The 15564-nt window shown below is 39.8% G+C and overlaps 1 protein-coding gene and 1 pseudogene across 5 annotated transcripts in view; both read left to right on the top strand.

The window, feature by feature from the left end:
* The first annotated feature begins 304 nt into the window (after positions 1 to 304).
* The window catches only part of DEK (DEK proto-oncogene), a 30804-nt gene continuing 15544 nt past the window's right edge, over positions 305 to 15564 (top strand). For 4 of the 5 annotated variants that reach the window (XM_045584315.1, XM_036448528.2, XM_036448527.2 and 1 more), the window contains exons 1-7: positions 306 to 465; positions 833 to 1004; positions 4052 to 4153; positions 4399 to 4508; positions 8867 to 8961; positions 10500 to 10620; positions 12502 to 12690. In XM_045584315.1, coding sequence (XP_045440271.1) covers positions 842 to 1004; positions 4052 to 4153; positions 4399 to 4508; positions 8867 to 8961; positions 10500 to 10620; positions 12502 to 12690 — 780 coding nt within the window. In that variant the 5' untranslated portion in view covers positions 306 to 465; positions 833 to 841. Of the gene's footprint in view, positions 466 to 832; positions 1005 to 4051; positions 4154 to 4398; positions 4509 to 8866; positions 8962 to 10499; positions 10621 to 12501; positions 12691 to 15564 lie in introns of all 5 variants that reach the window. The other variant, XM_045584316.1, reaches the window with a different exon arrangement.
* LOC118724853 lies at positions 9129 to 10065 on the top strand (annotated as a pseudogene).

Genomic DNA, 15564 nt, shown 5'->3' with positions numbered 1-15564 from the left:
CCCGCCGGCGGCCCGAGGGCCCGGCCCGTGACCACGCCCCTTCCCCCCCGCGCCGGGCACCCCCTCCCTCCCGCCCCCCACAGGCCCGGGAACGAAACCCACGCAGGCCCTTAGCGCCCGCCCAGCGCAGCCCCGCGCGAGAGCGGAGCGCGCGCCTCCAGGCGCGGCCCCACGACCGCTCGCGGCCCCGCTCCGCCCGCCGCCGCTTTCCCGCGGAGGCGCCGCCGGCCCCGCCCCCCGCGCGCGCGCGCCAGCCCCGGCCCGCGCCCTGATTGGCCGCCGCATTCCCGCTTTCTTGCCCGAACCGCCATTTTGAAAATCTTGTTGATTCTGGGGAGCGGGGAGTGCGGCGCGAGCGCCAGGCCAGACAGCGTCCGCGCGCCCTCTCCTCCGCGCCCGCCGCCGCCGCCTGCCAGAGCGCCCCCGTGCCCACGCGCGCCCGGCCCGCGGCGGCCGCGACCCCTGGTGAGGGCTGCACCGGGGCGGGGGGCCGGAGGGTTCCGTGGGGCCCGCCCGTCCGCCGCGGCCTCGGACAGCGGCCTGGGGCGGGGGGAGGGGACGCGGCGCGGCCGGAGGGGAGGAGGTGGGAGGGGCGGCTCGCCCCTCGGTTCCCGCCTCAGGGGCTCCCGGGCCGCGGGCGGAGTGCGAGGGCCGGCCCGGGGGAGGGAGCGCCGTTGTCCGGCTCCCGGAGGGGCAGCTTTGAGGGCCGGGGGCGGGGAGGAGGGTGTCCCGCGGCCCCGGGTCCTGGGCCCTGAGGGGCGGGCGGTCGGGGTCGCCTGTCCCTCCCGCCGGAGGCGCGGAGACCGAGGCGCCCGCGTCCTCCTGCCCGCAGGCCGCCAGCATGTCGTCCCCGGGCCCTGCGGCGGCGGAGGGAGAGGGAACCCCCGAGCAGCCCGCGGCCGAGAAGGAGCCCGAAATCCCCGGCCCGAAGGAGGAAAGCGAGGAGGAGGAGGAGGAGGAGGAAGACGACGACGAGGAGGACGAGGACGAGGAAGAGGAGAAAGGTGGGCAGCCCTGTCCCTGAGGGATGGGTTTTACAGGAAATAATAAGATTTCTGGCTCTTTGGCGCTCAGAGGCACTACATTGGCGTGTCCGGCTAGAAAGCGAAATCTCTCCGGCTTTGTGTTGAGCAACCGCAGAGGATTAACTTGGTGGATCCCGGTTTTTATCAAACACACTGTAGGTGTTGTGAGTGTGCCTTGTGGGGTGCAGTTGACGCCTCAGCATCAGAATGCTTTTGTAAGGTTTCTGCCCTTGGGCTGGAAGTTTGGAAGTTTCAGACCTGTTTTTTAAAACTCGAAGTCTCTTTTATGTCAATAAGGTATTGTTTTATTTTTAAATCTGTTGCCTTTTGAGGCTATTGTAAAGTCTGGAGTGAAGCGACACGCCGAGCTGAAGGTTAGTCCTGGACCCGTTTAATCTGTTTGCTGAGTTTCTAAGGCCTCTGGGGCGTTCCTTTCTCGGAGAAACTGGTGACGGGGCAGCTGTTGCTCCTTGAGAAAGTGGTTGCGAGTGAAAGCACTGCGCTCTGAGCTGCGAAAGAAAGTGAAATGGGAGCTCAGCGCCGCCTGGGTTTCGGGGTTGAGGGAGAACATCCGTCACCATTTGATGGGAGGCGTGAAACAGGAGAACCTGGGGGGTTGAGGAGAGGCGCTGGCTGCATCAGCTCATCCAGAGGCGAGGAGGCAGCGCCCAGGAAACCTTCAGCCACCCGAACATCCCAGTGAGAGATCTTCACATTCTGAGATGCTATCAGCCCAGTCTGGGTTCCATATGTGGCTACAACGCAGCCACGCTGGGGGAGACGTACACGTGAAGTGTTTAAAAAAGCAGGTTCAACTCTTCATTTCTTTTAAGCCAAAACCATTCAGTCCACATTCAGCGTTTTATAAGTACAGTCTGGGTTGAGGGGACACAGAATGGTCTGTCCTTTGTTTGTGTAAAGTGGTAAGTGCTCTAAGAAGGGAGCATGTCCACATTTAGGGGGGAAAATGTTATTTTGTTAACTATGCATAGTCCCATAACAAAATGGGTTGTAATATCTACTGGTCCAAGATTTTCTCAGCATTTTTTCCTCCAGCTTTTTTTGTTTTGTTTTTAGTCTTTTATTTTTTAGTTGTTTTTTGTATTTGTTTTTTTTATTGATTTCAGAGAGGAAGGAAAAGGGGGAGAGAGTTATTTGAAACATCAGTGATGAGAGAGAATCATTGATAGGCTGCCTCCTGCTCGCCCCCAGCTGGGGATCCTGCCACGCAACCTGGGCATGTGCCCTTGGCCAGAATCAAACCCGGTACCCTTCAGTCTGCATGCCATCCAGCTAGGGCTTGTTTTTAGTCTTTTTTAAAAACAGGGTTTGAGCCTTAGCCGGTTTCACTCAGTGGATGGAGCGTCGGTCTGTGGACTGAGGTGTCCTGGGTTTGATTCCATTTAAGGGCTTGTACCTTGGTTGTGCCCCAGTGGGAGGTGTGCAGAAGGCAGCTGATGGATGTTTCTTTCTCATCAATGTTTCTAACTTTGTCTCTCCCTCTCAATTAAAAAAAAAAAAAATCAATAAAATATACTTAAAAAATAAAATAAAGACAGGATTTAGATGCCACAGAGATCATGAATTTCAACATGAAAATTCAAAAATATATATTCCCAAGTAGTTCTGATTTATTATTCCTCAATTTAGGTTTCAATGGAACAACTAAAATTTCAGACGTTTTTATCCTACTTAGCCCTGAAAATTTAAGTATCCTACTGAGGCATAAAAAAAAGGCAATGAAGTCTGTACCAAATAAGGGATTAATTGACTTTTAGCAACAGTTTTCTTGGCAGGACTTGAGGGGAATGCCTAGTAAAAGATGATTCCTAGATTTCTATCTTTGGCATCTGTATGGATAATGTTACCATTTTCTGGAAAATAGAATTCATGAAGGTGAGTGAGTTTGGAGATGATTATGACTTCTATTTTTGATACATTTAGTGAGGTGTCTATAGGACAGGAAGTAGAGCTGTCTAGTGGCAGCCCAGTTTGTTGAAGCTGGGGAAAAAACTCTGGACTTGAGATAGACCAGGAAAATTCTTAGCTTATACATGGTATTTAACTCAAACCTAATGGTTTAAATCACTCAAAGAAAGAAAGTAGGGTAACAGGAGTTGCTTTTTGGGTGCTTTCCTTTCTGTATACCATTGCCAGAATTTACCTGCTGGAATCCTCTTTCCCTAATGCTTTCTGTGCAAATCCTTTTGATTTGTTAAAATCTTTATTGTTGAAAGTATTACATATGCCCTGCTTTTTCTCCCATTGACCCTTTTAGCCCCCTTGCCCCAGGCTTTTACCACACTATTGCCTGTATCCATGGGTTATGCATACAAGTTCTTGTTAATCTCTTCCCTCCCACCCACACCTTCCCTCTGAGATTTGACAGTCTATTCCATGCTTCTATGTGCAAATCCTTACATCTCCAAATCTTAACTGTCCTTCAAAGCCAGTTCCAATGTTTTGATCCTCATTGGATTCCTAATCCAAAGATATTCTTTCCTCAACTCTCAGAATTGTTTGTGTCTTTATTAAAAGTGTCCTGGCCCTGACTGGTTTGGCTCAGTGGATAGAGCGTCGGCCTGTGTTGAAGGGTCCCAGGTTCGATTCCCGTCAAGGGCATGCACCTTGGTTGTGGGCACATCCCCATCGTGGGTGTGTGCAGGAGGTGGCTGATCGATGTTTCTAATTCTCTATCCCTCTCCTTTCCTCTCTGTAAAAAAAACAAACAGGAGGTGGCTGATCGATGTTTCTAATTCTCTATCCCTCTCCTTTCCTCTCTGTAAAAAAAACAAACAATAAAATATATATATTGGATCCCCTGTGAGATTGTCAAGTTAGTATAATATTACTCAAAAATTTGGTGTTGCTGTTAACTGATCAAGTATTTTCATCTGTTAATGTTATATTCTCAAAAATCCTATTAAGGAGAGGAGTATGGTATTAAGTTTCTGTGATTATTTCCTATATATTTATACAATAGTTAATATATTTCAACTTGTTAATCAAGAGGTATTAATTTCTAGAAAAGAGTCTCATCGTGGAAGGCAAGAGGGAAAAGAAAAAAGTAGAGAGGTTGACAATGCAAGTCTCTTCTTTACAAAGAGAGCCATTTACAATTGCACAAGGTAAGTTTATTCTGTGTTCTTTCATTTTATGATGAAAATGCCTAAATACAAAAATGATGATTACCAATGCTTAGTTTTTAGTGTTTACTAAGTAGTAATATAGCATTGGTATTATTTTATTTAGTTTGCCATATTAAAGCAAAAGTTATGTAAATTATGTTATAAAATATTTTTCATTAAGTTTGCAAGTGCATTAACACATAATGGTATTTAACTTTAATTATTATGGGTTTTTTTTTTTCTAGGAAAGGGGCAGAAACTGTGTGAAATTGAAAGGATACATTATTTTCTGAGTAAGAAGAAAACAGATGAACTTAGAAATCTACATAAACTACTTTACAACAGACCAGGCACAGTAAGACCTTTTTATACCTTTAATCTAGTAGCATATTTATGTATTTATTAAAATACTTTACAATAGAAGCAAATTTTAGTCCTAGAAAGGACTTTTAGCTAACAGCTAGTTTAATTTCCATACCATAAAAGTGAACGAACTGAGACACATATTTTCTAAATGATTTATCACAGGATACATAGCTAGATATTAGCAATTAGGATTGCAATATCTAGGACTCTTTCTACTGAACTTGTTTTTATGCCTTTCTGAAATGTCAGATTGTGATGATTTTAGTGGGTTTTTTAATTGTATAAGAAATTATTTTTTTTGGATTTTTTTTTTTTTTAGTCATCCAGAATAAACAGTATAATTATATGTCTTTTTGCGCAAATAACTGATAAATTAGTTGGTACTTCTTTTCCAATAGATTTCTTAAAATCGGTGTTTCATTTACTGAGTTATTTTACTGTAGTCACCTCTTAACTGCATGGGATGCATTCCAAGACAGTGGTTGCCAACCTTTCGGACTTCATGGTCCACCAGTGGTTCACAGACCACCAGTTGGCAACAGGTGCTTCAAGACCCCTAGTAATTCCTGAAACCAAGGATAGTATTGGACCTATGCATATATACCTATGATAAAGTTTAATTTCTAAAGTACACACAGTAAGAGTTTAACCCTATGCAGTAATGAAGTAGAACAATTATAACAACACAAGAGGCCCGGTGCCGAAATTCATGCATGGGTAGGGTCCCTAGGCCTGGCCGGTGATCAGGGCCGATCAAGTCCTTCCCCCTGCTGCCTGCTTGGGCTTTCCTTAGTGTCAGCGCATGTCTTAGGAGTCTGTCAAACTCCCAAGGGAACAATTTGGTTATTAGCCTTTTATTATCTAAGATAGGATACTATAATAAAAGCTATGTGAATGTGGTCTCTCAAAAATATACCTATAATACATTATTCACCTTTTCACGTAAAGGAAGCACTTTATGGCTTCTCTTTAGTATGTCTGAATTGCCAACATCACTCTTCTAGTGCTTTGGGGGCCATCCTATATAATCCTATATATTAAAAGGCTAATAGGCAAATCAACCGAATGGCGGAATGACCGGTTGCTAAGACGCGCACTGACCACCAGGGGTCAGTGCATTCCCACAGGGGAAGCACCACTCAGCAAGCTGGGCTCATGACTGGCGAGCACAGTGGCAGTGATGAGAGAGGGACTAAACATCCGCCAAAGGGTCCTAGTCTGTGAGAGAGCACAGGCAAGGCTTAGGGGACACCCCCCCAACCCCCACCGCCTCATAGGTCATGCACAGGGCATCTAGTTAATAAATAAAATAAGGATTATTTGAATGCAAGCACCAAGATAACACCACTGTCCATCTGAGCCAACTACTGTGTTTCCCTGAAAATAAGACATCCTCCGAAAATAAGACCTACTTACAGGTTTCCTTCTGAGTGAAATATAAGGCATCCCCCCGAAAATAAGGCCCCCCTAGGCTAAACATGAGAGATTTGGTCCACTGATTCTGAAAGAAATGGAGTCACAAGAAATTCACCAGGAAATTCAGGAATTGGATTGTTATGATGATGTTCCAGATGATGACATGATTGTCATTGAATAAATGAGTAAATTCTTGATACTGTAGGATTCAGTTTGTCTGGTTTATGTTGACAACTACCGTACTACCGTACCGTATACAGGTAATAAATTTCTTTTATTTTCATTTAACAATAAATGTGTACCGTATTCTTCTTCATGGAAAAATAAGACATCCCCTGAAAATAAGACCTAGCGCATCTTTGGGAGCAAAAATTAATATAAGACACTGTCTTATTTTCGGGGAAACAGGGTACTAAGTGACTAATAGGCAGGGAACATATATAGTAATCCTCCCTTATCCACCGTTTCCCTTTTTTATTTTATTTTTTGTGTGGATTTCTTTTCCTTTTATTTTTTTTAATTTGTCCAAAATCAAAATTTATATACACACACACACACACACACACACACACACACACACACACATCGTTTAAAGTTTTACATAATGTCTTCCTTTTCCCCAATTGACTCAACCCTCCCCCCAGCCATTCCCACCCCAGGCAAGCCCCCACTGCCCCAGGGTCTATGTCCATTGGTTATGCTAATATACATGCATACAAGTTCTTTGGTTGCTCTCTAACCTTCTTCTCTCCTGCCATTTATTTCTGGATCTATGCTTGTTCAACAAATTATGTTGATCATTATATGCCACATATGAGTGAAATCATATGATATTTATCTTTCTCACTGGTTTATTTCGCTTAGCATAATATTCTCCAGTTCCATCTATGCTGTTGCAAATGGTAAAAGTTGCTTTTTTTTTTTTTTTTATAGTGGCATAGTATTACATTGTGTAGATGTATCACAGTTTTTTAATCTAGTCATCTGCTATTAGGCATTTAGGCTGTTTCCAAATCTTAGCTATGAACATAGGAGTGCGTGGATTGTTATGATGATGTTCCAGATGATGACATGATTGGTGTTTCTGGTTCTGATTGGTGTTTCTGGTTTCCTGGGATATAGTCCTAGAAGTGGGATTACTGGGTCAAATGGGAGTTTCATTTTTAACTTTTTGTGGAAATTCCATACTGTTTTCCACAGTGGCTGTTCCAGTCTGCATTCCCACCAGCAGTGCAGTAGGGTTCCTTTTTCTCCACATCCTCGCCAGCACCTGTTGTTTGTTGATTTGTTGATGATAGCCATTCTGACAGGTGTGAGATGGTATCTCATTATTTTGATTTGCATCTCGGATGATTAGTGACTTTGAGCATGTTTTCATATGTCTCTGGACCTTCTACATGTCCTCTTTCAAAAAGTGTCTATTTAGATCCTTTGCCCATTTTTTTATTGGATTTTTTATCTTCCTTTTGTTAAGTTGTGTGAGTTCTCTGTAAATTTTGGAGGTTAAATCCTTATTTGAAACTAAAGGCCCCGTGCATGAAATTTGTGCACTTGAGGGTGTCCCTCAGCCTGGCCTGCGCCCTCTCGCTATCCGTGAGCCCTGGGGGGATGTCTGACTGGTGGCTTAGGCCTACTAAGACATTCTTTGCATTGCCATGGAGGCAGGAGAGGCTCCCACCACTGCCACTGTGCTCACCAGCCATAAGTCTGGCTTCTGGCTGAGCAATGCTCCCCCAGTGGGAACACACTGACCACCAGGGAAAGCTCCTGCATTGAGTGTCTGCCCCCTGGTGGTCAGCACACATCATAGTGACCGGTCATTCCACCATTCGGTCATTTGCATATTAACCTTTTATTATGTATGTTATCATTGGCAATGTTCTCCCATGCAGTGGGCTTTCTTGTTGTTTTGTTGACAGTTTCTTTTGCTGGGCAGAAGCTTTTTATTTTGATGTAGTTCCATTTGTTTATTTTCTCCTTAGTCTCCATTGCCTAGGAGCTGTGTCTGTAAAGATATTGCTACAACATGTTTGCTATTTTCCTGCCTATGGAGTCTTGTAGGATTTTTATGGTTTCCCATCTTACATCTAAGTCCTTTATCCATTTTGAGTTTGTTTTTGTGTATGGTGTAAATCAGCGATCTAGTTTCATTTTTATGCTTCTTGGTGAGCCTGGTTGGAGGTTCATCAATCTTGTTTATTCTTTCAAAGAACCAGCTCTTGGGATCTTTTGTATGTTTTTTTTTTTTGTTTTTTTTTTTCTCTATGTCATTTATTTCCACTCTGATCTTTATTATTTTCTTCCTTCTGCTTACACTGGGCTTTTGTTGTTGCTCTCTAACTCTTTGAGTTGTAAGATTAGATAATTTATTCACATTCTCATTTTCAAAAAATTATCTTTATAAGCCTTTTATAATGGACCTGGAGATTATTATACTAAGTGAAAAAAGCCAGTAAAAGACAAATATCACATGATCTCACTTATGCAGAATCTAATGAACAAAGTAAACTCATGAACAAAATAAGTCCAGAGATATGAATGCATGGAACAGACTGATAGATGTCAGAGGGAAGGGAGATAGGGGAGGAAAGAGAATGGCTTAACCAAAGAACTTATACATTGTATGCATGGCTCATGGACACAGACAGTTGTGTGGTGAGGGCATGGAGTGGGTTGGGTTCTGGATGGAGGGGAATAAAGGGGGAAAAATAGAGGACATCTAAAATATTGTCAATAATACAAATAAACTTTAATAATTATGTATATAATATTTTAGTATTAAGTATAGTTTTCAATTGTGAATAAGAAATTTTGCATAAACCAGTATTGTAGCTTAGAGACAGATGTGAAAATAAAGATGCAGGCTTGAACTTTTTCTTGTGTACATTACTGAGTAATAAGTAGTAGTAATAATAAGAGAAACATTTTCAGGTTTCCTCATTGAAGAAGAATGTGGGTCAATTCAGTGGCTTTCCATTTGAAAAAGGAAGTACCCAATATAAAAAGAAGGAAGAAATGTTGAAAAAGTAAGTTATTTTTTATAAATATCATGTTTTGATCAATGTGGGGTTTTTTAAATATATTTTTTATTGATTTCAGAGAGGAAGGGAGTGGGGAAGAGATAAGAGGAACATCAAGGGTTAGAGAGAATCATTGATCTCAGCTGCCTCCAGCACACCTCACACTGGGGACCCAGGCTTGTATTATGCCCTGACCAGCAATCAAACCTCCTGATTCATAGGTCAATGCTCAACCACTGACTCACACTGGCTGGGCTGATCTATGTGCTTTAAATTTTATTTTTAAATATTTAATATGGCCACACATACGTAGACTGCTAATTCTTTGCTTTAAATGCTTGGATCTGATTTATCTTCATAACCATTAACTTAGGATCTTAATTAGTTTTCCATAAATAATGGGTATCAAGATTATTGAAATTGCAAAGATGATTTTATTTCTTGGAAGAACAATATACACAGGCAAATCATTCACAGTCAAAATTTCAAAAAGTCTGAAGGGAATATAGTGAACACTATTCTCTCACTCCTGTTCTGTCAGCCATTCTGTTCCTCCACTTATAGGTACTATTTAATTGTCTTAAAGATAAATTTGATAGAAACAATGTCCTTCACCATAATGCAAACAAGATAATATATGAGAGTTTTTACTTATTAAATTCCCTGTAGCTTAAGAACTCTAATCCTCTTCCTCCATATTGCCTATGGAGGTGGCAGCCATCTCCTACTTGTCATCCTTGGCTGCACTCAAACCTCTCATAAAACCAAAGATTATCAAAAAGAAGTTCATCAGGCACCAGTCAGACCAATATATCAAAATTAAGCAGAACTGACGGAAACCCAGAGACATTGACAATAAAAAGATTCAATGGCTAGATCTTAATGCCCAATAACGGAGCACATGCTGCCCAGTGGCTTTCGGAAGTCTTTGGTCCACAATGTCAAGGAGCTTGAAGTGCTGCTGATCTGCAGCAAACCTTACTGTGCTGAAATTGCTCACAGCATCTCCTCAAAGAATGGCAAAGCCATTGTATTGCGGAAGGAGAAGCTCAGTTGGCCATCAGAGCTACCAGTTTCAATGCTAAGCTGCACAGCGAAGAAAAGGAATAGATAGATTGTGTACACGTTTTATTTGTGTTAATAAAATAACAATTCTCGCATTAAAAAAAGGAATTATTTATTATCTTTTCCTTCCTTAAAACATATAGTAGGAATGTTAAGAGGGAAATGTAATATTTAGTCACAATCAGCAGCCTAGAAAAATGATCAAGTCCATGAATATTATAGTATTGAAACTTTTTACATTATTTCCTAATGAATTAACTTAGGTATTGTTTTTACTATATTTAGAATTTAATTGGTAATGCTGTTTTCAATTTTTAATACTCTAATCAAAAATTATTAGGAGTACTTCTAAGATTCAGAGAAATGTTAGCTAAATGTTTGTAGCCTAGCAGTTTGGTTAGCTATTGCATTTATATTGTGGAAGACGCTTATAAACTTTCCTACATAATCACCTTGGTTTCTTTTATTTTCTTTTTCAGATTTAGAAATGCCATGTTAAAAAGCATCTGTGAGGTTCTTGATTTGGAGAGATCAGGTGTAAATAGTGAACTGGTGAAGAGGATCTTGAACTTCTTAATGAATCCAAAGCCTTCTGGCAAAGTGAGGACCAATTTGTATAATTTTAGTAACAAATCAATTATTTACAGCCTCTCTTTTTTAATTATTCTTTTAAAAATAGTGGTCCATGAAAAAAGTAGCTACCTTAGGTCATAGTTCAATAGTGCAAGCTTGTTTCTTGAGAAAACCAGTGAATTTCAATTTATAGCCAAAGTTACTCTGTTGTACCTCCCATTTTGTTACACAGATATTTTAAAAACATGTACTCAAAAGTTTAGAGTAAATACAATTAGTATTTACTGCTTCATCAGAGACACCTTAAATGAAACACCTTTTCCCTCCTGCTAGTGCGTGATTGTAAGGAATATGACTAGCAAGGTTTGCTGCCTCTGCTTAATTAGTAAGTACTAAGATGACAATTGTTTTACCTTTGCTTTTCCATAATCAGTGAAAGACCTAATAAATGTCTTGGTATTAGAAAAATAGTTTTGACCTGCAAGCTTCTGAAAAGTTCTCAGGAAACCCCAGGATCCATGAACCACACTTTTGAGAAGCACTTCCTTAGAGTTTCCTTGGGGTGTAGAGCGGCCTGGGTGAGGGGCCTGATGTAGTTTGTAGGCCAGCCAGGCCCCCCCAGCAACCCAAGAGGAGGCATTGGTATCTGGGATTTATTTATCTTCTATAATTGAAACTTTGTAGCATTGAGCAGAGGCCAGGGCGGACAGAAAGCTTGGCTTTCTCCATCGCTGGGGAAACCTAAGCCTCCTATTCTCTCCGGTCTGTGGCTGCTACCATTTTTGTTGGGATTTATTTATCTTCTATAATTGAAACTTTGTAGCCTTGAGTGGAGTCCAGAGCTGGCCATTGTGTGCAGGGAGCTTGGCTTCCTCCATTGCTGGGGAAACCCAAGCCTCCTGCTTGCTCTGTGGCAGCGACCATCTTGGTTGGGTTAATTTGCATACCCATTCCTGATTGGCTGGTGGGTGTGGTTGTGTTTATAGTGGAGATACGGAAAATTTGCATATTACTCTTTTGTTAAATAGGCTGTATCTTGAGGTTATATTATGGCATTTTTCTTTATGTGTCTGTTTATTGCAGAAAATAACAGGCAGAAACAAAAGATACCTATAATTTTCAAAAATAAGTAATTTTTAAAGATAAGTTAATCTTTTCACATCCATTTGCAGGATTATTTATGGTTTTCAATTTTAGAAGTTAGCAAATTCTCCCCTAAGAAAGCACTTAAAAGTTAAATTTGTTGGTTAATATAATAATTTTCTTCACATGATCTTTTTTTAAATGTGTGTGCTTTAATTGAATGTCAAAGTAAGAGCAATGCATTGATTATGTGGTTCTTAATTTATCAATTAACACATTCAGTATTTATTACATATTTACAATCATTTGAGAATATAATACTGACATTATGGAAAGTAGAGCCCAGAAGTAATATGAATATAAACTACATAGTTCATAAATTCAGGATGTATTAATGGATGATTCTTCCCAGTCCTTTCATTTGAGGGTCCCCTAAAATAGGAACCTTCTTTGACAGCAGTTGATGTTTATAGGAAGGAAGTAATAGTAAATTATAATATTCAAAGTATTATCTTGATAAAGTGTAAATAACTGAGCTTAACGTGGTGTATATTTGCGCTTCTAGTCCCATGTCAGACCATAGAATACATATTTAAACATTTGTGCAGAGTCTCTTGCGTAGGTGTTTATAATACAAATGAAAGGTATTGGTAGTTCAGACAAAAAAAAATTAATTTGACACATTGTTGAAGATGAATTATTCTCTAAAGCTACTAATCTTGAAAATATACCTTGAGACAAACAAGAATTGAGTTGAGAAGTAGGTCTCAGAAATAGTTGATTGACTTGGAAATACCTCACTGGAGTTTATTTTATTTTATGCAGCCATTGCCAAAATCTAAAAAAACTTCTAGCAAAGGCAACAAAAAGGAAAGGAACAGTCCTGGAATGGCAAGGAAAGCAAAGCGAACCAAATGTCCTGAAATTCTGTCAGATGAATCTAGCAGTGATGAAGATGAAAAGAAAAACAAAGAAGAGTCTTCAGAGGATGAAGATAAAGAAAGTGAAGAGGAGGTAAAATTTTAGCTTTTTGTTTTTTCATTTCTTTTTCTGGGGAGAGTTAAATATTTCTGCTGTATAATAGGTATAGCCAGAAAATAGATTTTAGGAACCACCAGTTCTGAAGACATGTAGTTCAGTTTAAACCCTTTTTTCCCCTTAATATACTTTTAGTTTTGCTGACAGGCCAGAGTGTAAAAGTTGGAAAAGAGTGAAGTTGGAATTGAATTTTAGCCTGGGCCTTGACTAGAGTAGGTCAAATGGGAAGGGAAGGCACTGGGGAGGGGTATGTATCCTGAACAGAAACACAAAGAGCAGATTTTTTTGAGAATTTTCTTTAAAGTATATTAATATATTATGAAGATCTTGAATCATTTTATTCTGTTTTATACAAAAAAATAGGTTTAAGGACCACCATTTTTTTTTCTCAGCTTGTTGAGGATTATTTAATGAGAATAACAGGATTTGAAGTTTGATTGTTGGGCATAATTTATATCACTTAGGAATGTCTGCCACTTTACTTATAAATCTTAGTAAATGTTGAATATTATTAGTTTTCAAAGTGAAACTTTAGGAAACTTTAGGATGCTGAACCATTTATAGGGTTAACTTTATACATTCCTTTTTGAGTATCTTCAATCAAATAGATGGGAAATAGATTTTCTATTATTGTTAATAGTCTTTTCATAGACTATTCACTTGCTCTATAAGTTGGGTAATGTACTTGATTTTAGTTAAGACTTGATGAGGCTTGATATTTTGGGCCAAAATGATTCTTCATTGTAGAAGACTGTCTTATGTATTATAGAACTTTGCCCACTAGGTGCCAGTAGCATACTTCCCCAATGTCCATTTGTGAAAACCAAAAATGTCTCCAGACATTGCCAAGTGTCTCCTGGTGGGGCAAAATTACTTCCAGTTGATTCTAGAGGGAGTAAGGATGTTGTGAACTCTGGTTTTATGTGTGTCTTGTATAAATTTGCCTTTAAGTATTTAAAATCCATGCTTGTTTTAATGTTAAATTTTATAAAGACTTCAATAAAGCTAAGTTTGAAAAGCATAATTCAAAGAATATTATAAAGCTAGCATATATATATTGCTAAGTTGACTCACACATGCGCTATACATATAAAGCTGTTGTCTCCAGTCGCATGTGTGTGTTTCGATCTGTCATTGTCGATGGTGAATTTGGTTGACACTTCTATTATAGAAAAAGGTGCGAATAGCAATATTAAAATATTCTAAATAATTTCCAATGTGCACGAATCCATACACCAGGATACTAGTCTTAATATTTATTTTTGGTGTAAAGCAGGATGAGTAATCTGAGCATTAAGGTTTTTTATGATTGATTTTAGAAAAGTCTGGAAGGAAAACATTTGTTTATATGTGAATATGCAATAATGCCAGTTTTTCAGTAATAGTGTTATTCCTCATTTAACAAATTTTTGGTTATCTACTTTAACCAACTGTCTGTGAAGCATTTCCCATGCCTTATTTGATCCTTACAGAATTCCTGGAGAAGGTAGATAGGAGACTCAGTATAATCTTGTGTGGTTTTTTTTTTTGTTTGTTTGTTTGTTTTCATTAGACAGAAAATGGAGATTTAGAAAGCTTAGAAACTTAAACCCAAATGAAATGGAGTAAGAAATGGTGGGCCTTGAAAATGACTTCAGATTTTCTCACTGCACAGAATATAGTCAAACACTGCTACAATTAAATATTTTACCTTTTCTTCTCCCTGTGAGATCTACAATAATAATCTACTTCATGTTGATATTTGCTGTGTTGCTTACAATTACCTAAAAAAGAAGTTAGGATGCTTCACTGGGCTGGAAAAAGTTTAGCTACTAGTAACTCAGAAAGCAAGTCTAATTAAGCAAGTTTAATTATATATATAAAAGCTAAGTTGACTTGCACATAAGCAATACATATAAAGCTCTCGCTGCTGTCAATTGTATGGTGTGTTTTAATCTGTCGATTGTGAATTTGGTTGACACAGAAAAGATAAAAAGCAATATTAAAATATTTCTTCTAATTTCCTTTCATTGTACACGAATTCATGCACTGGGCCTCTAGCTGTTTTTATTAAAGCTGTTTTAAACTTCTTTATCATCTCAGCTCTGGACTATTTGCAGAAGAGCAATTTGGAACCAGGAAGAAACTGGTAGATGAAATTATGGGTTTTTTTGGTTTGGATTTTCTGTAAACTTACTCTGAAAATGAACTGGTTCCCATATCAGATTAGCATCTTTAGGGAAATTCTGCTAAAATGAACCAGTGAGATTAAATCATATTCAGGCAGGCCTTTCACAGATATTAAGTGTTAGGCACAGAGAAATCACTGGAGAGTACAGAGAAAAGGGAGAAGCAGTGCTTCCCAGGTTGGAGAAAATGAGTATTAGAAATTTTTTAGACCCTTAAAGCATATATTTTTTCTTCATTTTATCTATTCTGTAGTTTCTTTTTCCCTAGTGTTTTTCTAACACTCTTATCCCTAGAAATAGTATAAAACTGGATTTTTACTTTGTGAGTATTGATAGTGTATCTGAATATTCTACAATAATATGAGTGAGGAATGTCTTTAGCTATACTTAAAAAACCTCACTAATATGTCCAAAACAGAAGTTTATTTTTCTTTCATGGCAGGAAGACCACAAATAAGCAGTTCTTGGCCAGTATACCATCTTCAAGATAAAGGTATCAAGAATTGGGGTACCATTTTTCTTCTTGAGCCATCATCTTTATATGTGGCATTTAACCTCCCTATATAATAAAAGGCCAGAGGCATCACAACCGGACCAACCAGAGACTAGACCACCATAGCCCCTTGCAGGGCTGGCCTCACCCCCAAGCAAACAGGGGCAATCAGGCAGGCAGAGTGGTTAG

Source organism: Pipistrellus kuhlii, unplaced genomic scaffold (assembly GCF_014108245.1).
Source record: "Pipistrellus kuhlii isolate mPipKuh1 unplaced genomic scaffold, mPipKuh1.p scaffold_m20_p_2, whole genome shotgun sequence".
In the NCBI taxonomy this organism is placed as follows: domain Eukaryota; kingdom Metazoa; phylum Chordata; class Mammalia; order Chiroptera; family Vespertilionidae; genus Pipistrellus; species Pipistrellus kuhlii.
This window is presented reverse-complemented; position numbering and strand designations above follow the sequence as displayed.